Raw genomic sequence first — 23,874 nt, forward strand, 5'->3', positions numbered from 1 at the left:
CCACGCTTCCAGCTCCACTCCTATAAACACATTGTACGCCTGCTGATCACACTTTTTCTCTTTGCCACTCAACACATCATCCTTGTCACCCCCTCCTCACCTCCGCACTGTTTACCTCCACATCTGACCCATCATCCTGTGGGCTTTATTTCCTCTTTGGTTCCTTTCTCTCCCCCAATCACTTGCTTAGTCTCCATACACATTCTCTGAGGATGCCGTTTCTGTTGTGTCACACTGGGGGAGCCACGCCCTCAGCCTATGTGCACACTTTTATTAAATCTGTGCAGGCGCTGGGCCGCGCTGGCGGGTAATCCTACAGTAATTGTTTCCAGATTAGGAGACCCAGACCACAAAGCAGGTTTAGCCAGGCATGAAATGGCCTCCCCATGCTGCAGCGCCAGCGACCAAACCTGCCGAGGTGAGACTCACCTGGATAAAGTCCACAAACGTCCACGGGAGCAGTGAGTCCAGGTAACCAATGTCTTTCGAAAACCTGTTGAGGATTCTTCCTGGGAAACAACACAACACAAATGAACAGATTAATATGAGATCAGATGTGTGACAGAGGCACACATTTGACGGCAGAATTTTGTTTTATTGTCCATTAAGATATTAAGTAAATAACTTGCACAATCAGAATATAGGAAAATAAGATGAAACAGTTGGGGTATTCATCATGTAATGTAAGTTGCAAATCTAAGTCAAATACATGCTTTAACCTTCAGCTTCTCTGCACCCACAAAAGGAATATTTTGTTTGTTTTAATTTCCTTCAGTCTCACTAGACTATTGAGCAACTGTTACCAAAGTACTGTACCTTCCAATTTAATACAACAGCGCTTATACATTGAGTGTGATAACAGATGAAAAACACAGGCCTATCTAGATTAAACAATGAATCATTATTTGTCTAGCATTTCATAAAGACTGCCCTACTCTTGGCTGAATACGTGAGGGAACCTTTTGTTTGGAAACAAAAGGGCAACATAAGCTGCGTACCTGCCTTTATGTTCTGACTGGCAGTGTCAGTGACGTTAATTGAGTTGCCTCCAATCTGCTCAGGTGTTCATTATTTTGGCTGGTGCTCTGCAGGTGCTGTGGCAGCCCTTTATTGTCACTCCTTTAGTAACTTTGCTCCCCTATTCTGATCCCACAGCACATAAGATTACACTCCAGCTGCGTTCACACACTATTTACTGCAGGGTCAGTGATAGCCAATCCCCACACTAAACTACCCAAAGGCAGGCAAGACAGAAAAGGCTTTCTCTATCTCTGTCCCTGAAGGAAGCCCCAAGACTCTCAGAGGCAGACAAAAAAAAAAGTACCAGAGCAGTGACAGCATTGCCACAGCAAGAACTAAGCTCAAGTTAAAAGACAAGAATAAGCTGAGGGTGTGTTGTGTGTATTCTTTGGTGTATATTTCCCATCAAATTGCCTCCAAAATAGCATCATAATGTTTTGTCCTGTATTTAAGCAACCCATTGTCTCTCGCAGTAACACATCACTAAGCAAACAATAATATCTGTCTGAGGAGAATGTAAATAAAGCAGCACTCACACATTTAGGGTACAGCCCCTGATAAAGAGGAACTAACCACACAGGCATGTCAATGAGTTTATCTAGGCTCACAGAGAAGGCCCCAAAACATGGTGGGACTCGGTAAAGGTACGAGAGAGGGAACGGCTGAGAGGCACGTTGGCACAGTGTGGTGGTATGGCACTCTCCAGGCGTGGTGAAGCCATGGCACCACTGACCTAAAAGTTGCCTCCCAGCCTCCCAGTCAGTCCTACGGAGTTGGGCCCTGTAATCACCTCTCTCCACGGCCGTAAGCAGCTTACAGCTTTATCCAAAATGCCGCTCCCGCCTAAAAACATGCATGCAGACGAGGCCGGGCTCCACATAACAGCCATTGCATAAACGCAGCCAGAGCATTATTCCCCGCAACAACCCAGCAATGCTCCAAATCAGTACTGATTCAAAGTCAAGTGGCGTAAGCATGTTGTACACTTGGAGGCAGACTAATCTTATTCACAGTGTGAGTGCCCCTTTAGCATACAGACATCCCGAGGGGAAGGTTCAAGCAAGGGGGTAGAGCTGCTACTATACTAGTGAAGAATATCGCAGCTTTAGTCTGGGAATGGGGGGAGTACTTGTCAAACTGTGTTTGTGGAAGATCCAATAATATTTTATGTAATTTTACTGTCTAAGCCATAGATGACCCAAATTCATGCATATCTGACAAACAATGCCAATAAGAAAAGGATAGGTTTCTCTGGGTTACATCATACCATGGTTGGAGGGTGTTCGAGCAGAGAACATCAGTCAGCTATCAGCTGTTTGACAAGCGGCTCAGTTAACACAGAGTTTCAGAGGGGATGAAGTAAAGACCCTTCTCCATCCTGCACAGACTATAGAGGGGATACATTACAGTGATGCAGTTACACAAAGACATTCACTGCATGGAAATGCCTATGAGGTAAGATCGGTGTGGGACAATGGCTTCAATCACTATGGGTGGTTGTCAACAATATCACCTATTGTGTAGAGAGGGGTATAGACATTTCAGGATATCAGCGGCATTAGTATCAAACAATTTCTCATGGTTTAAGACTCCAGGGGTGATTTGCACCACTTTTTAAGGCTCAGGAAATATCAAGCCCTCCCAACTAAGGTGGCCCCTTAGGTGGAGATATTAGTTGAGCAGGGCCCCCAATCACACTTAAAGAAGTGGAACAGTGGGGTCCGGCTAGAGCAGGGCGTGTGGCAAATCGCTGTTCCCTGTAAACATCAAGATAAGGGGACAACTCAGAGCCGCTCCATGTGTGGGCCCCAGTGCGGTTGGAGGGGCCTTTCAGTGAGGCAAGAGCGATAATGAAGGAATACTGGGGAGGGGGCTGCCAAGGCTGGAGGTGGCACAGCTCACCTGCACTTCCATGAAGGGCCCAGGAGCCTGGGGCAGCCTCCCACCGCCGGCACCTTGCTGCCAATACTAATACATTCTAAATCCATTCTCTTCGCTCACACCGCCAGGCTCCTGCAATCTCCTCTCCTTCCCTTTCATGCAATTAAATAGTGGAAGTGCCGAGCGAGGGGGAGCCCTATCAGCCATACTGCACACACACACACGGCTCCATCTCCACATTCAATTTACACACTTCGATATCATCATCCTCTCTGCAGTACTTCCTCCACTTTGCTCTTAACACTCTTGCAACCCAGACCTGAAATACAGACATTAAAAACATTGCCTCTGTAGACACAATTAGAATCTCACATCACTGACTACAGAAGATCTAAAGTTCCCTGCGTCAACAGCAACTGAGTGACACCCAGCACTGAGATGGCCCACTATGCTGATGTGAAAGGGGGACAGTAGAGGCGTGTGTGTGTGTGTGTGTGTGTTGCCTGAAACGCCACTCCTTGACTGTGCTGATGAGCTGAAGCCCTGGCCTGCAGTCTCTGAGGGGATTAGCCAACTCAATGACACTAAATTACAGGGATCAACATCAGCTCAACACATCCACCGCTGTCTATGCTGCTCTAACTGGATCAAATTTGGATGAACAGCTGTAATAAGACTGTACATATTGCTAAAATTGAGCAACATGAATATATATATATATATATATAATTATATAATATTTATATATAAATTTATATAAAATAGAGGAAATATCAGTTTGTCATGTTATCAACATCATCTTGCTATCTCTAAACTTATCAAACAGTATTGTTACAAAACATAAAGGTTTTAATCACCAAAAGCTCCAACTTGGAAATCAACTATCTCCACACAGCACAAAAGATAACATAGACTTATGATTCGAATGGCGCAGAGGCATTCAGTGGCTGATACAGAAGAGCTACAATGCCTCTCCATCAATCATAATTCACCACTGCTGTACTCTATTGTTATAAACCACATTCACAGAATAACAAGCAAGACCTTTGTGCAGTGACGCTTGAAATGGTAACCTTTAACTCTGAGGACAGCTATCAAACACTGGGAGCACACCTATCACATGCACATGTAAACAGCTGTCAAATCCTTAACAACATATAGGCACACGGTTACAAATTGCTCCCACTTATGGAAACACACAAGTGGATGTGAAAGCAGCTGTGATGGAGGGGACAGTTAATTATATAAAAGGGAAGAAAACTCTTTTTAGACAGAAGAAAACATTAAGAAGGAAAGAAGAGAAACCGGCATAGTTGACAATAGCTGTCTTTTTCCTGTTTTTTTTTTTGTTTTTTTTAATATACAACACATAAAAAACATAAAAAAATAAATAAAGGTTTTGATTAAGTTAATGAATAACTTAAAAAAAAAGAAGAAAATAAAAACAGCAGTAAAAAACGACATGATTAAGTGAAACTTATTTACATTGCATAGGTTAAAAAAAAAAAAAAAGGTCAGGTTCATGCTTAATCTACTGTTGACTGGATAAAGGAAAAAGGAAACAGTCTCTGGGACAGTTGTCTATAAATCCAGTCAAACACAGTGTTGTTTGCCAGCCTGGAGGCCAAGCTGTAATGACTGGACTGGTCATACAATGGTTACTGATAGTAGCACGACAGCAATCAGATAGCAGTGTCTGTTAAGCCTCTCCTTTACTGCACTATTAAACAGATTATTACATTATTCAAAGTGTTTGTTCTCCTCCTGTGTGTAGATTACCAAGTAAGGCACACCCAGATAAGCTGCCAGGTAGTCCAATACGTAACACAGCAGCAACACTAAAAACAAAAGCCAAAAGATTAAGACCTGTGGTGTTTGCTCCAAATACAGCTTTGCAAAGGAAAGCTTTGTCGCTACACCCACTTCTAATGCCAGTAGAAACCGCAAGCTCCTGAACACCCTCAAATCATATTTAGACTTGTGTTACCAGCTTATTATGACTCATTATACAGACACAAGTTCCCTTCTTGTTGAGAATTCCCACCCGAGCTGATTGTGTCGTACATGCATGTCACTATGAAGAGATTAGGCTGAGTAATTATCTGCTGACAGGTGAACAATGCTCCAGAAAAATTAAAGTTATCAAAGTGGGCCACTTGACAGTTGACTTTGGATATGAATGACAGATTGTAGTGACATTATTTTACCTGATTAAAAGAGGTCTTTAATTAATGCCACAAAGTCCCAGGCATAAAATAACAAGAAGAGCAAATGAATTTTGCAAACGATTCAAACAAATTTTTAATTATTATAGTTTTATTGGTTTCTTAAAAAAAAAAAATAATAATAATAATAATAATAAAAAGAATTACACAAAACACACCTGGAGAAAAACCAGCAACCCTCCTTGAGTAACGTCAGATGAGTGTTTGCTCACTTTTAAAATCATGTCCATCTGCCCACTCCATTGACCCAGCAGCTACAGCCTACAAAGCTAATGAAATAATCAAAGATTTCTGATACAACGCAAAAGACAAATACATCTGTATTTAAACAGCACTCTAGTCCAAACACAACACTGTCTAAGATCTACTGCAAACAGTATTTATTCAATACGATTGTTTGCTTTTTAGTTTGGACTCATAAAAAATAAAAAATAAAAAGATAACACTCTCTTTGCTCATTTTAAATGTATTATGGCCAAATATTAAGTCATATTACAAGGTTTTTTGACTGAATTGGCCTCTTGGTTGCACAGGCTTTACTTCACAGCAGCGACTTTTACGATGCCAGTACATTCACAGTTAGATTTTAAAGCTGATAAACAGTTGATCTTTAAGCTTGTTTGACTAAATTAAAATTATTATGGATATTAGATTCTGTAATTAACACTTATCATTTATTAATTCTATTCATGTACATATTAAACATGCATTTCAATGTGATGTAAATATAAAATCTTTGAGTACGAAAATAATATTTAGAGTTTTGTATGAAAATTGAATTTGAATGTGTGAATTATTATATCATACGGGACTTGATAGTAATGACAAACTATGGAGTTTAAGGGAAAGCATGTGGATGTTTGTAAAGTGGATGAAAAACATGACAAAGTAACAGTCTGCTCTCTAGTGGTGAGATGTTACAACAATAACTTGCACAGCATCTGGATGTTAACATCTCATAATCAGCTTATCATCCCTGTATAACCTTGGCCATGCTAGAAATAAGTCACCACTAATCACTTATTTAAATAAGAACTTGATATGGAGGTGAGCCACTTACCAATTGGATTGATATCGAAAAAGTGTACCGGGGTCCGGAGGATGGCATTGAACATGCTGTTGTGTAGGGTTTGGGCTGAGCTCACCAGGACATTAAAGAAGAGCAAGCTGCGCAGGAAGCCAAACACAACTGACGTGGCTGTTAAACCTGACAAAAACAGAAAAAAGTAATCCATCAGCACACTACAGTGCTGTTCTTATGCCTGTTCTAAGATTAGCTATGCATTTTAGATGACATTGAGCAAAAACATACATCTTCTGCTTTATTTTTTCCATCAATTATGTTTTTTGTCTTGAATGCTGATCTATCACAGTGGATACAAGGCCTGAGAGAGTGAAAAGGGTTGGAGTCACAGGGAGATAATCAGAGCAATCCAACAGCAGCGAACAAGAAAGGCACGGCTATCTCCCTGTACAGCTGAGGCCCATGTACACATACACTGGGCCTTGAAGGCCTTGGGCCACAGCCAAAGAACTGTGTTCATTGAATGGCTGCGTATTGAGAGCCTCACAGTACATAAAAAGCTATGTGCGCTCGGTGAGCTTCACCTGCGTAAACACCTAGGTACAGGTCAAGGTCCAGCTGCCGGGAGAAGCTGCCATTGAGGTGCTCTGTCACATTGATGTGCTTCTGTTCAGAGGCCCTGCAAGTCAGCCACAAAAGAAACAAAAATCCACAAGGACATATAAACACAAAGAATAAATAAAGCTGCAACATGACGGTGCTAGACAAAACACATTCCTCCTATCTTGAAGCACAAGGTCAGTTTCAACAAGTGACAGATAATACCAAGAAAAACAGTTTGGTTCAGTCGTCTTCAATTAAATTATCAACCACTTCCAGTCTCTGAAAATATGTTGGTTTGGCTTACAAAACCAGTATCCTCTTTTTTTTTTGGCAAGCCTCGTGTTTTTCACAGGATGTAAAAGAAACAAAATCTTACCAGCAAGCAAGCCACCAGTCCTGCAGGACAAATGTAATCTGAAAAAACGTGAAAAAATCTAATCAAGATTATAGTTTTTTTACATCAAATATTAAAACATGAACCAAAAATTTATTTAAAAAAAAAAAACAATACAAAAAACCCCATTATTCATTAAATCACAGTAAAGAATAAACACATAACAAAGCAACTTAATTTGACTATGACTCATTAGATAATTCAGTGTTACATAAAATTCACTCATGTGAACTCACTTATGTTGTATTTTTCCAAAACTGATAGAAAACACAAACCAAATTAATTGAAGAAACAAACTCACTTGTGCAAGAGCATTGAGTAAAATTAGGACGAAGAGGACCAGGAAGTTAGCTCCTGCCATGAAATATTTCACGTACATACGCAGGCCGACGTTTCCCTCTGAGCGTCTTTCCTCCACTGTTGGTTGCAACACCTACAGATAGACATTCGTGTCAATACCAGTCACTCAGCATCACTTTAATTCAAGCTATGATGAACAGGGAAAGGTGAGTATCTTCTGCTCTCTAGTGGCTGAAAGGATGCACAACAGGCCTTTTTCCTGCCATACTTGTGTGCTTAAAGCGTGATGAAAATTGTTTTGAGCTGCTTACACTCAAGACTAATCATTTAAGTAATTAAAGGTTTAAAATATACCTACCACTGCAAGTGGCTCTGCTCCCTCAATCAAAGAGCACCGAGAGGAGGTAAGGGAGGACATGGAGGACATGGAGTTGTCAGAGAGTGTATGGGGGAAGCGAGAGACAGTCCCAGGAATGGGAGTTGTGCCTTGCCTCTCTTCCTCCTGGCCGTCATCCTCCTTAAGCAGGGAAGTAAAGTCTAGTCCTGAACCCTGCAACTGATTGTAGGTCCCTTGTGCCACCAACTGGCCCTGAAAAAGAGAAAAGAGGACTCACACACACACACACACACACTCATAGAAATTCCACCATCTGTAAGTGACATAACATTTATATAACGTAATGTAATCCTGCCAATATTACCAATTGAAAAAATATGTATGCAAATTGTGGTTTCTGCAGGTGTTTTGCCTGGTAAAACCACGGAGAATCTTTTTTTTTTTTAATAGATAAAAAATATATATGAATTAATTAATATATATTTTTTAACAACATGCAAATGGTTATGCCAAGCACCAAATGACACATAAAACAACAACATACAGCTGCTAATATTTAGAGATCACAACATTTTTGTCTGCAGTCAAAGAACAACAAACCAGAACTAAAACAACAGTGAGTACTGGATTTAACTCGTCAAGCAGCTAGACACTGTTCCAATGTGAAGATAATGAACTGTGAGTAGTACTGCAGGCGATTGTTTGCTAAAACATTAGCAATACCATCCAATGGTTAGCTCGCTATTTAGCTCTTCTGCTAACCCATTGGCCAAAAACCAGTTATTGAATTGAATTTACAGTGATCAGTCAGGGAACTGCTCTGTCATAGGTGACTCACTGCTGGGTATTGTGAATCAACATGTGCTATACAAAACAACCAATAAAGCAGCTAGATACAAGCACTTTTGATTCTTCTTTCTGGTTTGAAACTGGGTCACCACCTGATTCCACTGTAATAGCTGTGTATCCAAGCTGACTACAGCCGCTGCCCTCAGGTGACTACAAACTTTTTAAAGCTCTAAGTCTACAGAGGGAGAGTGTTTGATACTCAAAAGACAGATTTTGGGTGTAGAATCACTGAAAAATTACTGAGCTGAAAAATGTAACGGAATTAGACATAAGTGATCCTATAAGCCAGAGACTGTTAACTACGTGAGAATTATACACTACATACTACCATGTGCGCTCATGACTAACAGTATACCTGGAGTACATAGAGCTTCAATACCAGTTATAAATGTATTAATTAACTTTACTTTAGTATGAAAACTTTTTAACACACAAAAATAAACACATGCTCATACCTCCTTTAAGACAATTATTTGATCTGCAGCCTTCAGATACTGTAGTTGGTGAGTAACCAAGATGCGAGGTTTCTTCCTCAGAAGTCCACAAATGCACCTGAGTGAAACAAATATTTTTGTGCAGAAATGAAAAACTGCTCATATAGTTTTATCAACATAATAGTGAACAGCTGACTAATTGAAATATTCTTTGCACTGGATTTCTTCACGGAAAACAATGGGGAAATGTTAGTAACGAGACTTACTCTTCAAAGAGGTGCCGGCCCACCTCAGCATCCACAGCACTGAGCGGGTCGTCCAGCAAGTAGATATCTGCATCCTGATACACTGCTCTAAAATACACACATATTGAGGTTATCCCTGTCACTGACACCAAAGACAAAAATGCATTACTGTATAGTTATTCAACACACCTGGCTAAGCTGATCCTTGCCTTCTGTCCTCCACTGAGGTTGGCTCCTCTGTCCCCGACCATCGCCAAGTCACCACCTGGCAACAGGTCCATGTCCTGAGCAGGGTCCAAATGCAACTTTACCAGTTATTCACATTCACGCTGAGGTCACTACAAGGTAGATGTGCTAAAACTTAATCAACTGGCCAACGCAGTATGAAAATACAACGGGGCATGTGATTATCAAAGACATGACTCGAAGCGATTCTCACTCTCTTGAGGGCGCAGGCTCTCAGAACTCTATCATACTTCTGGGGATTCAGCTCTTTGCCAAAAAGGATGTTGCTTCGAATCGTACCAGGTAAAATCCATGGCTGCTGGGAAGTGTAGGTCAGCTCTCCTTTGACTTTTACCACACCACTTTCCTGACTCAGTTCTCCCAGGATGGCACTGAGGAGCGAGGACTGACATGTACAAACACAGAAAATTTTTTTGACATTTTGTGGTTAGTTTAGAACTAAAGCCAGGAGGCAATTAGCTTAGCCTAGCATAACGGCTGTTGTTCACATAAATAAAAGAAGTTACAGCACATAACTCCCAGTCAAACCACAAATTAAATTTGTTTGTGTAGGGATAAAACAAAGGTGACACAACACGCTAAGCTAAGTGTCCCAGCATTAGCACCACACTTACCATATTGCTGCTTGCACACAAGCTAACTGTCTAGCATCTATCTAACTAGCTGCCCATTGGTTTTAATGGGAAATGCTATCATTATCATAGCACTGCAGAGTATTGGATTAATTTATGTCAAAATGAAGGAATATTGGTATCGTACACATCAAAATATTTATTCTCTCAATTGTATCAGTCACCTTTAATGTTCTTACATTTTATATTGCATTCAACTGCTGCCAAAAAACCTCAGCACTGACTCCATGCTTGCGGTAAAACTGATGGTAAATACAGTTGATTCCCATATATGATTTATTTAGACTTACTTAATATGTCACAGGTTTATAATCATGTGTGTGCATGACTATAAACCCGAGACTAGAGAACAGACCTGACCTTTCCAGCCCCAACAGGTCCAATTACTGCCAGGAGCTGCTCGGGCCTAACGGTGAATGACACATTCTGTAAAGTTGGAGCCTCTAGCATCTGTAAGAAAAAGCAATTGAACTGAAACACAGCACTGTACTGACTATGCTATAAATCACACGTTTCCCTGGGGCTTCACTGTGTGTATCGCATATGACACTATGCGTAGACTTTCTAGGAGTCTGATGACTGCTGCATGTGATGTATGTTTAAGAGGGTAGAAGTTAGAGGGGCACATCCTCACCTTATCCCAGTAGCATATCAAATCTTGAATCTTCACCATACACTCCTTCTTCTCTACCACAGGAAGTCCCAGATGATGAGGAGCAACTTCATCCAGCAGAAGAAAATTCTTTGTGGAAAAATGACATTTAGAACTTCAGTTTTCATATATAGTAAAATCAACAGTCACTGGGTATAAATATGCCTTCTGTCTGTGGTGTATTTACTTTAATCCTTCGGATACTGATGAGAGTCTCAGAGACCTTCTCTATGGCAAAGGGAAAGAAGAGGGTAATGGTGAGTCTGACTGCCCCGTAGAGGGAAACAGCCATAAACACTCTGCTAGCAGACAACTCGTTTCCAGTCAGTACATAAACGCACACGGTGATGAAGATGATGATCTTGCTGGCCACAAAGAAAGACGCCATGTTCAGGCCACGCAGGTAGGAGCTTTTCATTATCCGGGAGATTTCCATTCTGTACAATAACAAGGTATGTTCGTCAGTGAATGCCGTTTCACGTATATTATTGTTGTTATATTTGGCATCATACATGACCAGTTGTTAGTTTATGTTTGGTTGTTAGGTGTTTTTTGAAATTCAGTAGAAAGTAACTTTTCTCATTAATGTGAATAAACAAACCTACAGGATACCATTTTACACTTCTGTATCATGAATGAACAGTTCAACAAATATAACAATAGATATGAAGAGGAACCAAGCTACCTTCTGATCTCATCTACCAATGCAGCGAAAGGCTTCTCCCACCCATACATCTTAATAACACGGATCCCAGTGATGACTTCATTCATTGTGCGTATCCTCTCATCTGTTAAGACTGCTGTTTCAGCCCTAAAACAGAAAAAAAACAACACACACAAATACAAGCAATGACACCGGTGCAACAGCAACTTTTAAGGAAGTAGAGACAACTATTATCTTTATTTGATAAACCTGGCGCTCCACTACCAACCTGAGTGTAGAGAATAGCCGTCCAAACATGGTCTGTATTGGCATCAGAATGAAGAAGACAGCCATTCCCGCAAGGCATGATGGGCCAATTGCATACATCAACAATAATATCACAGTTGCTGCTTGTAGGGGGCCAATCCACAAAAAGTGCAAGTATAAGGTTACCTGAAAAAATGAAAGAAAAAAAATATTGCCAAGGTACGGTCTGGATTATTGAATTGGTACATCAAATGGAAAATATACATACAGGACAAACAAAAAGAGTCACTTTCAGGTAATCACCTCATCAAATTTGTTGACATCATTAGATAAGAGGTTGACAATTTGTCCTGTGGTAGTTTTGGCCAGTGCTGTGCTGTTAAGATATAGAGCCTTTGCAGAACAAAAGGTTCATGTCAAGTTATAAAGACCACACGAATATGACAAAACATTTATACATTAGATGTGTCATTAATGACTGACCTTCCGATAGATCATGTGGCACATGGCCACACGGATCTTCATGCCCACTCGCTGAACATGGTAGAAATAGAGATGATGAAGGATAGCCAGGCCGATGGTTGACAGGGAGATACCTGCAGCATAGCTGTAGGCCTCATAGACTGCAGCTGTGTTGATGGGGTCATTACTCTCAAAGTACTCAATAAGCTTCCCAAGTAGCACAGGCTGAATGACTTTGATAACTTCCTGATAGAAAATGGGATGTAAGGCAGATAAGTGGATGTGCTGCATTAAAATAAATCTTAATTTTTAAAATGCAGCATTGCTCACTGTTGATGTGTGGTTACACTGTGTGTGTGACTGCATTGTACCTCTATGAAGATGTATATTCCAATGAGTAAATATGATCTCCAATAGCACTGAATGATAACTTTGGTAAGATTTGGCGGGCGCGTTTCTTTTGCTGCCTGTTGAACTTCTTGATCCCAGTACCTTTCAAAAGCATGAGGAAGTGAAAAGAAAAGCCATGGTTACCTCCAGTCACTAACCTTTAACTAAGCTAACTTACTCAAAATATGGCACTGCTGGTATCTCCCAGGAAAGCAAGAGAAACTACTTAATGTTTCTCAAAAGAAATCACAAGAAATGTTTCAAGTAGCATAATACATAAATTATTGTGTGGATGTTACCCGACCAGTGCAAGTCTTGTACCACTATAAAATTTAATATGTGGTTGCCTACATACAACTTGCTACAGAAAAAAGGTATTTAAGGTAGTCAATTTGGTTTCGGCTCTCTCTTCATTGACACAGATTAATACAAATTTCATATTAGCTCCAGTATCTATTGGTTTGTATCATCTATTGTTAGCCTTAGTTATGGAGTACTTTTGGGTGTTGATCACCCCTCAACTTGTGGGGGGAGAAAACCCCAGCCTCAGAATTACAATTAAACAAATAAATAAAGTGTACAAAATGTGAAGGGGTTTGTAAACCTTGTGATCCCACAGTCGAGAACTCAAATTGAACAAGCTGGTCTTTATGCCAGGTAAGCAAGCTAAACTCTCACCTCACCTCCTAAAAGCAGTAGCCCCTACAATAGTTACACTGTGTTCACACAAACAGATACACTGTAGCTGTCAGTATCTGCCCTCTCATGAATCTGCAGTATGATCAGTGTTGGTGAGAAGCCCTCTCTCATGTGACAGTATGAGAAGTATTATCTATATATAACCAGGTTCACCACCATACAGAATGACAACTCTGATGCCAAACTCCGTCAGAGGAGGTGGTCTCTTTGCTATTTAGGGAAGGTCCAGGCTGAGAGGGGTCAGGAAGTGGTGGGGACGTTCTAAGTCTCTGGTTGGCTACTACACCCTTGGGACTGTCTAAAGTGGAGAAGGGGGTAATTCAATATGACTTCTACTTATTGTGAGAGTACAGCTCTGACTGCCGTTTACAGGGAGAACGACCAATCCATCCATTTCCTATTAACCTTCCGGGGTACTTCAAATTCAAATTGGCAATGACAAGAAGCATTGATGTGGCAGTGGATGACAAGAACAGCCTCTCTGATCCAAATCTGAGACACAGGTTGTTAGTTGACATCTGTACTGTTCATATATCCAGAACTCATGCTTAGGTAATAGTAAGAGAGGTGTTACTATAAGATGGACATGGTTAGTTCAGTTTCCTATACCCAAAACAGAGCTGAGGTGGTCCCTTTTCAAAACAAGTATGATGTAAGCAGATGCTGAGAATAGCCAGGAGGTGGTTATGTCTGTCCTCTTGAAAACCTTTGAAATGGAAGCAAACACCGGCAGGAAAATGGGGCTGTCAAGGTAACTAGGTCCTAAGGGCCTGGCTGGTACTGTCAGGCCTACAAGGCTGCATCTGCAGGGGTTGAAAAACCCATATTCTCAGGGCGGGAGTTGTTCAGAAAGGACAAGCATAACAGCTCAATTTCAGCGCAATCTGTAATAAAATTCAAAGTGACACAATGATGGATCTGAATGTAACCTGGGTTTGTAACCTTGCTCTTGACCAGGTTTTAACACTGGATTATAATGCTCAAGGTTTTAATGGTTGTCTTTCAGTGAAATACAGATTACTATGGTGTCTGAATTTACAAGAATCTAAGACTATTCAGTCAATGCTTTGTGATGGACTCTGAAAAAAAGAAAATTAGTAGTTCATTTCTATTAGATAATCCAAAAAATACATGGAAATAGCCTAAATACTATCAAACAAAATTAATAAGAGACATTCAATGTCATACCACTGTAGTTCCTCCCCGAGACTGTCAGATGCATCCTCTGGTAGAACTTTATACATGTCATCTTCTTCCAATTTCCTCTTGTAGCCGATTCTGAACAAGGGATTCAGCCAACTAGAGATAGTATAGTATATAAAGGTATTTTCAGTAGTTAAAATAATTACTGAAATGATTGACCTTTATGTAGGTGTGAGCAAAGGTGGGTTGTCACCAAGTACATTTATTCAAGTATGTACAGTTTTAAGATCAGACAGCAGTACTTTTTACTCCATTACAATTCATAGGTAAATACTGTACACCACATTTATCTCACAGCTGCAAGACTTACATGAGAAAACATGAAAATCAGCTTTCACCTGAAAAATAATACATTGCTGCTCTACAGTACGGATGCAGTCTACCTGTACAAGCTACAACATTAAAAATACCATTTAACTTGTTGACATCTAATATAAGCAGAGGGGAACACTTATAAAACTTGTCTGGTTTGATTTCTACTATATGCTTTTTACTTTAATAATAGTATTACTTTCTCTCATGTTCTTTGTTTAAACTTTGTTTCCATGTTAAGAGTTAATACATTTGAATAGTTTCACTATGCTACTCTCGAATTACCAGTTTTAACAACTTTGCCTGTTCTGCTTTAAGACTGCTAGAAGAAAAAAAAAATAGTCTGAGCTCTCTCCTCCATGCATGAGCAGTGCATGGACGGATGCTCAGCCGCTACCTGCTATCACATCCAGGGACAGCCACTCTAGAGTGGCCACAGACTGTCACACAGAAGAGCTCTCCATTCAATTAATGTCAAACACGGCTGTCACTGTGAGGCTGGTTTTCTTACCAGAAGAAAATCTTGGAGAGAAGATTAGCTGAAGCCGACGGATTATCCTTCGCCTCCTTCCGCAGAGGTTCCATGCCCCCCAACAGTAACCCGAAGACTTTCTCGGCAGGTTGTGTGGCTGGAGGATATCGATTAAGGCTCGGAGAAGAAAACACTAAGAGAACAGCTGCTGTAAACTCCTATGTCCGTCAATATTTACACCTGCCAACATTCAGTAAAGGATTACTACAGGAGACGCACAGCCGGTCTGGCTGTCAGGTGAGCGGGACGCTGCGTAGCCCCGCCCACCGCCACGGTATTGGCCGACACAAGTCTCTATCACTTCCCACATGAACGCCATCCTGTGAATTAAATTTCAAAATGAAAACGTCTCAAATGAGAAGCAATAGCACACAGTACAAATACTTTATTACAAGTAACAAACCAGCATTCAAAATTTTACTAAAGTAAAATAGTATTATCAATAAAGTGTACCTATCAGTACAAAAAGTGAAAGTGAAGTGCTCATGCAGACTATAATATAATAATAACAATCATCATTTAAACTACTTTATGAATTGGTTGTTGAGTTTTAGATGTTTTTTTTTTATTATATAAGAAAAAAAAAATCTGCCAGCTTCAGTTTCAATAACAGGATAAAGTGATTCAATACAGGCTACATGCATAACCTACACTGTAAATCCCAATTTGTTCACTAAACGTTGGTTTATTAGAAAAGGCTTGCACACAAAACCCCTTTAGATTAGTACAGCACAGTAACATACGGTGAAAATTATGAGTATACATCTGACACAAAATGCATGTATCACATGACCTTTGTCTGACTGGAAGTTTATGTCAGTTCTGAGCTAGCTGCTCCCAGGTGCACTTGCAAGATGAACGATGCGGACCTGCAGGGGAGATATTTTCTGCTCTGTATCTGTATACAGATGTTGACAAAAGCCCTTCTTTTCACAGTGTCTTTCTGTTCACAGATTTAAATTTCACCAGGTTGTTGTTTTTTTTGTTTTTGTTTTTTAAAACATATCTTCTACACATCCAGTTTTTTTCACATGCACAAACTTATTTTGTGCAGGTTTATTTTACAGCTTTACAAAGCTTGATTTACAACTACAACCTTTGGATATATTTGTGACCATCACCTTACAAGCCCAAAATCATTTTGATCCTAATATGAGCCCATATAGGTATGGGGTGCAGTCAGGCTCATACCATTTATTGCTGGTTGTAGGGGGCCATAAGCTTTGGTAGGCCTGGCCTGAGATTGATTCTGGCAGCCCTATGAAAACTCATAACCAAATAAAATGGCTTTGCATTGCAGGGTAAACAAGCACATTTCAAGCAGCTCTTCACAACATAATATTGAGAAACATTTTTTTTTTTTTATTTAAAATTAGTTTGAGCTTAAACACCAAAGTGACATTTAATGGTACAACAGTTTATGTTTTTGAAGACAGCAGACAGTCACAAGTTTTCAGCATTTAAAAATAAATAAACAAATCAAAAAATCCAACACAGTTTAGATGTTTTTATATATTAATAAACATGAATAGGAAGTGTTTTTCCAAAATAATGATAGTATATATATATATATATATATATATATATATATATTTTATTTTTTCCCCCCATTATAGGCCCACATTCTTCACCAACATTGCACATTGACTAATTGTTTCACACTTGAGTTAAGGTTAAACAAATATTGAGCCTAACTGGACTGATATTTGTTGCAGAGAAAATATATTTAGATTGCTTTTACAGTAACTACTATAAAAATAACAATAACAATTGTTTCCCTGATACTGACATTTCATTTGTAATATACAAACGTTTGTATTAACATGAAGCAAGAAATGAACCATTTCTCGAACCGCTTTGCTAGCTTAATGAAGCTTCATATCATGCCAGTGAGCCATTTTCCCAATTAGATCTCTGATAAGAAAGTAAACTGAAAACCTCCGACGTTGTGGACTTACCTCCGATACCGGGAAGTTGATTTCTTCGCGAAACCAGTATGTGGCAACATGGGCAAAGTTTCCTGCTTTTCTAGAGAGGCTCTCCGAGTATTTTACTTACCGTCCGCGGACTGTACACGAGGTTCACTGCAGCCACCATGTTTTTTTTTTCGTCGTCCATATTTAAATTAAAAATGGCGCACTCCTCAGAGATCTCTGTCCAATCAACGTCAGTCCCTCCCTGCACGCCCTGTTTCCTGTTCACCTGACTTTCGAAATAGTCAGCTGTATGACCATAGACTGTATGGGTACGACCGATTTCGGCTTTTGTTTTCCCTCCATTTAATCCGAGTCTGGGCCGAGATATCCGGCAAATTTGCGACCTAATGTTGAGTAAACATGGGTCTGATAAAACCCAGATGAAGGTAGGCAGGTCTACATTAGGGCTGTTTTGCCTGGTTTCCCTTACAGTGAACTAAATATTGTCAACTTTAACCTTCTATCAGGACATATTACTGTGATTAATCATGAAAGAACGGGAGGGAATTGCCTGTATTTGTTTATTACCTAACATACTGACATTATACATAAAACACCTTTCACAATATGCAGTAAGTGTGATGTAAGGTCATCTGTGGAGACCTTTCATCTGAATCATACATGAACATAACTTAGCATTTGTTTAAAGAGTGGCTTATTGCTTGCATGAAGTCTTAACATTTGTTGTTTGCCATTATTAATTCCAGTCAGCATATTCATCTGCAAGATTTAGAGCATAAAATGTTTTTACAGCTTTCAACTCAGTCAGTACACAAGTATTCATGCAAACATCTGTTTTATTAATTGACTGATTTTATTTTTCTATTTTAGACAGAAACTGACACTCGTCACACTCTTTGGCCATGAAAAACAACATACATGTTCACATGTAATCTGGCAATCATTAGTCCGTCAGTTGCCAGATACTGCATGCAGAAATAGCTGAACTAGTAACTGGACTTTGTCACATTGCTTCTTGTTTTTAGGATTACTGATTACTCCTTTATTATTTTTTATGTTAATATGATACCTGGCCTTATTTTTAGACCAAAGCATGGACACACAAAAGGAGCATTTCAAAAACTCCTTGCCAAAATTTAATGACTAACTGCCAGCTCATACTTCCTTTAGTATGTCACTCTCAGACACCTGTGTCTATCCCTCTCCAATAGAGATGAAGGCAAGATATCCTGTCTGTAAATCATCTCAGTGAAACACATGTCCACAGTGTAATTTGCCTGCCTGGGGCGATTTTATTTCTTCTCTTTTTCTTGAATCTCCCAAAAAACTGTAAATATATGTTAACCTACCAAATGTCAGGGTTGCAGATTCTGGCTTTTCTGAGCGGTCTGGCTGGGCTTGGGGCCTCTATTGGTGCCACAGTGTCCAATGAATGGAGGGTCACCAGCCGAGCATCCTCAGTCATCACAGCAACCTGGGTGCTCCAGGGTCTGTGGAACAACTGTGCTGGAAATGCCATTGGAGCTCTGCACTGCCGACCACATCATACTATCCTTCAGCTGGACGGTAAGTTCAGAGGGTCTGAACTGCCACATATATAATATGTGTGTTCTCACAATTCTGCATGAAGCATTTGTCTCTGTTTATAACTTTAATGGTTAAATACTGAGTTAATGATATCCGTAATGCATAGAGTGTGTGAACATATGTGCAGTAAGTTATATTTTTCAGACATAACACCATTGCAAATAAATGTCCATAAATCTGTTTAGGAATCAGAGAAAAAAGAAGTTCCTTCCTCCAGTGATAGTTGTCAGTACATCCAACAGAACATAACAAACAGGAACTTAAATAGCTAATTCATTACACTTAATTTTCCAAAATTTAAACAAACATGAGCTAAAAAAAACTAAACAGGGCTCAAGTTGAAGCCCACAATTTATGGTATGTCTGTGTATTGGATTTAGTTGCATTTGGATTAGATTTACTGCGTGAAGTTGTGTTGCTTTAAGTTTGTGCTATGCATCCATGGTTTGTACATATTATATTCCCAGAACCTTTGGGTGAGCTACTCACATGTTGGAGAACCCTGATGTAAAGTCACCTTTAGAATGACTTATTGAAGGTTAGGTGAAGTGATTTAATTGCAAAGAAATGGTTTCTTCAGGCTCATGATTAAATATCTCTATTAGAGGATACTGTCTGACAATGAAGGACTTGAATTGTCTTTGTCTTGGCACTATTAGTCATCTTGTGGAAGGTCACGTGGTGTGTATCTAATTATTCATGAAAATAAAAACACATCTGATCAAGTTACACCTTTTTTCATAATGACATTATTATCATTATCTTTTACCTTGACCAGATACGTTCAGATAACTAAATGTGTAAATGCTCACTGAGAAAAAAAAACTAAATACTCAAAACATTTGGTAATATTCATTTCAGTTCCAGATTATGGCTCACACGTTAACTGAAGCAAATGTGTAATCTTTAGTTGGAAATGTCAAACTGAGAGTCTCTGAGTCACAGAAGCTTCTGCAGAGGCCAAGTAAACAAAGATAAGTAGTTACAAAGAGAGAAAGTTAAACTAATTCAAAAATCAAGACCAAATCAAATTACAATATTGTGTGAAATGCCCCATATTTTATGTATTATAATTGCAGTATTTACCCAGTATCTGAGGAATTTGGTTTTTATTGTCTATAATAATCCTTTTGTTGTTCATATTGTTTTTTTTTATCCATCTATATTTTGAGCAGTTCAGTCTATCAGTTAGGTATCAGGTGGCTAGTGCTGTAACTTTTTGTTGTTGTTGTTTGCTTTGTTTTCCTTTGGGTTTCTTTTTTGTTTTGCCTTTTTTCTATTTGCTGAAAACATTTCAGTTCAATGCAGTGCATAAAACTGCAATGGGAAGTCATGAAATCTTCATTTAAATCAGTTTACAGTTAATAAATGCTTATTTTGTGTGACAGTGCTTTGAGATTCTCAGCTCCATCTGATGGTGGCAGCAGTAAGATGGCAGAAACTTTATCTACAGCATGTACAGCCACTAGATGGGGCTCTAATCCACATCATGAAAGCTGTTGTTTGGTTTTTGTCAGTGGCATCCGGATAATCTTTTTAGGTATTGTTCTCTAAATTAATTATCACATTGTCATGCCATGTAACAGGACAGTGTGTGTCCTTCAGTCACTGAAGCATTGTGCTGTTAACATGCAGTTAAGAAGTCATCTAAATCCTGCTACTTGAGGTGGGTGAGTATTAATCATAGGTGCCAGGACAAGGTGACAGGCAGAGGGTGACACTTCACCGTACTTCATCCTATCTCAAATGTCTGTTTTACATCTTTGGTTTATCAAGTCAGTTACAGACAACTCTTCCACCTTGGACATTTTCAGGCCATAGTCTGTGGTGTGGATGGACAAAATAACACAATACAATTTACTATTGGCCCATACTATGCCCATATGCCCATACCATACTGTATGGTGAACTGCTGGCTTTAACCTACCCCACCCTACAACATTAACTTCTACAGGTTAATGCATTAATAATTTAACACACCTTAGAATGACTACTGTGTGTTTAACCTATAAGTGCAATTCATTTTACTTTTAAAAAGTTTTGAATGCAAAAATCCTGCTTTTATTTAAGTATTTTTCCATTATGGTATTACTACTTTTACTTATTAATCAAATTATTCAAGTACTGGTCATGATGCCCACTACGGACCACACAAACAACTGCTCACACATTTTACATGCCTGAAGTTGCTTTAATTTTCAGTGTCTTTATTGAGGTCATCACAACACTTTTCTACATCTGGAACCTTCGGTCCCCGTCATCTCACGTTGAGTCATAGTGACGTGTACTAGGTGAGTGGGTGGAAGACACTATAATAGACCACTGGCCACCTGTTGAAGTTTAGGACCAAACTCCTCCCTACAGAATTTAAAAGTCCACAACACATTAACTATCAATCACAGCCTATCCATTGAACTTACTAGTGCAGAGCCAAGCTACGTTTTCAAGAAGCTTCACAAGCCAGAGAACCTTTGGTCAATTCTTGGTCCTACCAACTCCTGCCAGCCTCAGTCGTGTGGAGGACTCTTCTCTGCGGTATGAGCAGCATGTTTCAGGAGATCTTGGCCTTCATGTTAACCACCTCAGGGTGGGTGCTGGTGTCTTCCACCTTGCCGACGGACTACTGGAAGGTGTCGTCACTTGATGGAACCGTCATCACCACAGCTACTTACTGGTCCAATCTGTGGAAGGCCTGTGTCACTGATTCAACAGGAATCTCTAACTGCAAAGACTTTTCCTCGTTGCTGGCACTGGATGGTCAGATCTTTTTCATTCTGATCATTTGATGCTTGGTTTTTCTGCCTTTGACTGCGTTTGCTTCTTGACCTTTTTAATGGTGTCGCTCAGTCATGTTGAATTAAGTTTCTGTTTTTGTTTGTTTCTCAGTTTAAGAGCACAGGGTAATATCTGATGTTGTAGTTTTTCTTTCAGGTGATTTATCTTAACTACCCTAGTGCATCAGAAAAGGTCAAACTCAGCTTCTCTCTCTTTCTAAATTCAAGTTGAAGTTCATTGCAAACCAGGACTAATAGATAGTCTAATGCAAGTCTTCAAGGAAGAACTCATTTACCTCTAAATACGTCAATGTTTAGCCTTAGTTCTCTGAGCCTGAAAGCGATAAAGGAGATTTACTGGGACCCTCAGGCAATTTCTACCATGGCTGACTAGTCTCAGCGGTTAACTTCCAAGGTAATATTTGCCTCAAAATCACATCTGAAGTAGACTTTTCATACCAAGGCAATCACAACAGTAGGCAAGGTGCTTGAAAACAATTATGGTTACTCGTGACAAATTGTATTTCTTGCTTAATGTGTAAATTGGTCACAAGGTCAATACCTCATTGACCTTGCGTTGTGCAGATTTGAAAGGGAAGGCAAAACCACAGAGGAGAAGCACAGAAAACTATATTGACTGGACATAAGCTGATCTCTGTTTTATGTTTGCAGGTTATATCCAGGCATGCAGAGGACTGATGATTGCAGCCGTCTGTCTGGGTTTTTTTGGTTCCATATTTGCCCTTGTTGGAATGAAATGCACCAAAATAGGAGGAACTGACAAAAACAAAGCCAGGATCGCCTGCTTTGCTGGTGTTGATTTCATTCTTAGTGGTAAGTAAAGTGAACCTGTCGAATTATTTGTGTAATAGCATTTTCTGTTGATCTACATTGCCTTTCTCTTGTCCTTCTCAGGCCTCTGCTCACTGTCAGCGTGCTCCCTTTACGCACATCAGATAACATCAGAGTTTTTTGACCCAATGTTTGTGGCACAAAAGTAAGCACCATGTGACTGTAGATCCATAATGTTTAAAATGTTTAAATGTCACTCAACCAATTAAGAAACATTGCTGCATTTGCTCTGTAGGTATGAACTGGGTGCCGCTCTCTTTATTGGCTGGGCAGGTTCTATCCTCTGTATCCTCGGAGGCAGCATGCTCTGTTTCTCCATTGCCGATTCTTTTACCAAAAGGTGTGTACAAGTAAAACATACTATGTTTACATCATACATAAGATACATGTTGTAAATAACCTGCCGTGTGTATCAATTTTCTGGAGTCACATAGGTGATTTGTGCACATGAATCTGTGTTCTGTATTTTCACAGCCACAGTCAGGCAAACTATATCTACAAAGGCGCTGCCTCGCATTCTCATCTCTCCTCCTACCCGAGAGGGCAGGCAAAGTCTGTAAACCAGAGGCCGCCTCCAGACTACAGCAGCTCCTCCAGGATTCAGCACTTTGATAAGAATGTATACGTTTGAGGGATGTTGAATATATAACACTTTTAGTCGAAGCCACTGGTGAGTCTTAAGAGATATACCTAGTCTAAAAGATATAGAGCAGTGCATGAAACCTTGTGGTCTCTGTCTCACAGGGGATTAAGTTTAAAATATTTACATGTTTCTTCCAGGGGTATGAATTTAAAGGTATATGATAGAGTTTACTCTCTGATTTTGGAGAATTTGTATTTTCTATGCCGGACACAACTTTTGCATTTGATAGTTACATATTGCTGTGCATTGAATATCTTCTCACTTAAAAACAGGATGTGTCTCATAATTAAACAGCAAAAAACCCAAAACATTTGGTCCAAAATGGGTCTTTGTAATCTAATGTCTGCATCATTTTCTAATTCAGTCGCTGTATATGGAAATAAAGTTTGTAATATTTTGTAAGACATTTGCTTTGGTGGTTGTATCTTTAACTGTAAGTAACCCACGCATGCTGTTAATCTGTAATGACAACATTTAAAGTTGTGTCAAACACTGTATTTTTGTTTAACATGGCGTAACCATTAACTATGATTTTGTAATAATTGGAAGTTTAAGAAAGTAAAAAAAAAAAAGGACTGCATCTTGTCATTGTTTCTAATTATGTAAATGTGTAGTGAATGATGATAAGAGTATGAATAGAAATAAAACAGATTAGATGAGTCTGAGTTGCAGCACATCCAATTTTGTGTCTTGCGTTGTTTTGTCATCTGATGATGTCATACCTGCGCCGG

The 23,874-nt window shown here is 39.5% G+C and overlaps 2 protein-coding genes across 2 annotated transcripts in view; one reads left to right on the forward strand and one right to left on the reverse strand.

Annotated features, from left to right (window-relative positions):
- LOC111662187 (ATP-binding cassette sub-family C member 4-like) overlaps nt 1-15,570 on the reverse strand; it is a 33,965-nt gene extending 18,395 nt beyond the window's left edge. The window contains exons 1-20 of the mRNA XM_023415967.2: nt 15,330-15,570; nt 14,492-14,602; nt 12,586-12,706; nt 12,236-12,460; nt 12,056-12,145; nt 11,775-11,938; nt 11,528-11,653; nt 11,030-11,279; nt 10,825-10,932; nt 10,551-10,640; nt 9,752-9,943; nt 9,502-9,596; nt 9,334-9,420; nt 9,089-9,185; nt 7,806-8,036; nt 7,449-7,580; nt 7,130-7,167; nt 6,735-6,829; nt 6,187-6,333; nt 430-509 (exon numbers count right to left, since the gene is read on the reverse strand). Of these exons, the coding sequence (XP_023271735.1) occupies nt 430-509; nt 6,187-6,333; nt 6,735-6,829; nt 7,130-7,167; nt 7,449-7,580; nt 7,806-8,036; nt 9,089-9,185; nt 9,334-9,420; nt 9,502-9,596; nt 9,752-9,943; nt 10,551-10,640; nt 10,825-10,932; nt 11,030-11,279; nt 11,528-11,653; nt 11,775-11,938; nt 12,056-12,145; nt 12,236-12,460; nt 12,586-12,706; nt 14,492-14,602; nt 15,330-15,403 (2,553 nt within the window). The 5' untranslated portion in view covers nt 15,404-15,570. The remainder of the gene's footprint in view (nt 1-429; nt 510-6,186; nt 6,334-6,734; nt 6,830-7,129; nt 7,168-7,448; nt 7,581-7,805; nt 8,037-9,088; nt 9,186-9,333; nt 9,421-9,501; nt 9,597-9,751; nt 9,944-10,550; nt 10,641-10,824; nt 10,933-11,029; nt 11,280-11,527; nt 11,654-11,774; nt 11,939-12,055; nt 12,146-12,235; nt 12,461-12,585; nt 12,707-14,491; nt 14,603-15,329) is intronic.
- A 2,949-nt stretch (nt 15,571-18,519) lies between these two features.
- On the forward strand, nt 18,520-23,803 carry LOC111662099 (claudin-10-like). Its single transcript, XM_087176514.1, has 6 exons — nt 18,520-18,853; nt 21,461-21,631; nt 22,321-22,482; nt 22,564-22,645; nt 22,736-22,840; nt 22,975-23,803. Exons 1-6 carry the CDS (start codon nt 18,625-18,627, stop codon nt 23,129-23,131), a joined length of 906 nt encoding a protein of 301 aa, XP_087032640.1. The 5' UTR covers nt 18,520-18,624; the 3' UTR covers nt 23,132-23,803.
- Nucleotides 23,804-23,874: the final 71 nt, after the last annotated feature.

Source organism: Seriola lalandi, unplaced genomic scaffold (genome assembly GCF_002814215.2).
Source record: "Seriola lalandi dorsalis isolate HSWRI2012SDOR001 ecotype SW California unplaced genomic scaffold, Sedor1 jcf7180002054559, whole genome shotgun sequence".
Taxonomy (NCBI): Eukaryota; Metazoa; Chordata; class Actinopteri; order Carangiformes; family Carangidae; genus Seriola; species Seriola lalandi.

What these genes read in the sequence shown, in the direction of transcription:
- LOC111662099 (XM_087176514.1), top strand. Translation starts at nt 18,625, where the DNA reads ATGTTAACCTACCAAATGTCAGGGTTGCAGATTCTGGCTTTTCTGAGC. An exon ending in TGTTGATTTCATTCTTAGTG is followed by an intron (nt 22,483 to 22,563) that starts GTAAGTAAAGTG and finishes TGTCCTTCTCAG; the next exon opens with GCCTCTGCTCACTGTCAGCG. An exon ending in CCAATGTTTGTGGCACAAAA is followed by an intron (nt 22,646 to 22,735) that starts GTAAGCACCATG and finishes TTTGCTCTGTAG; the next exon opens with GTATGAACTGGGTGCCGCTC.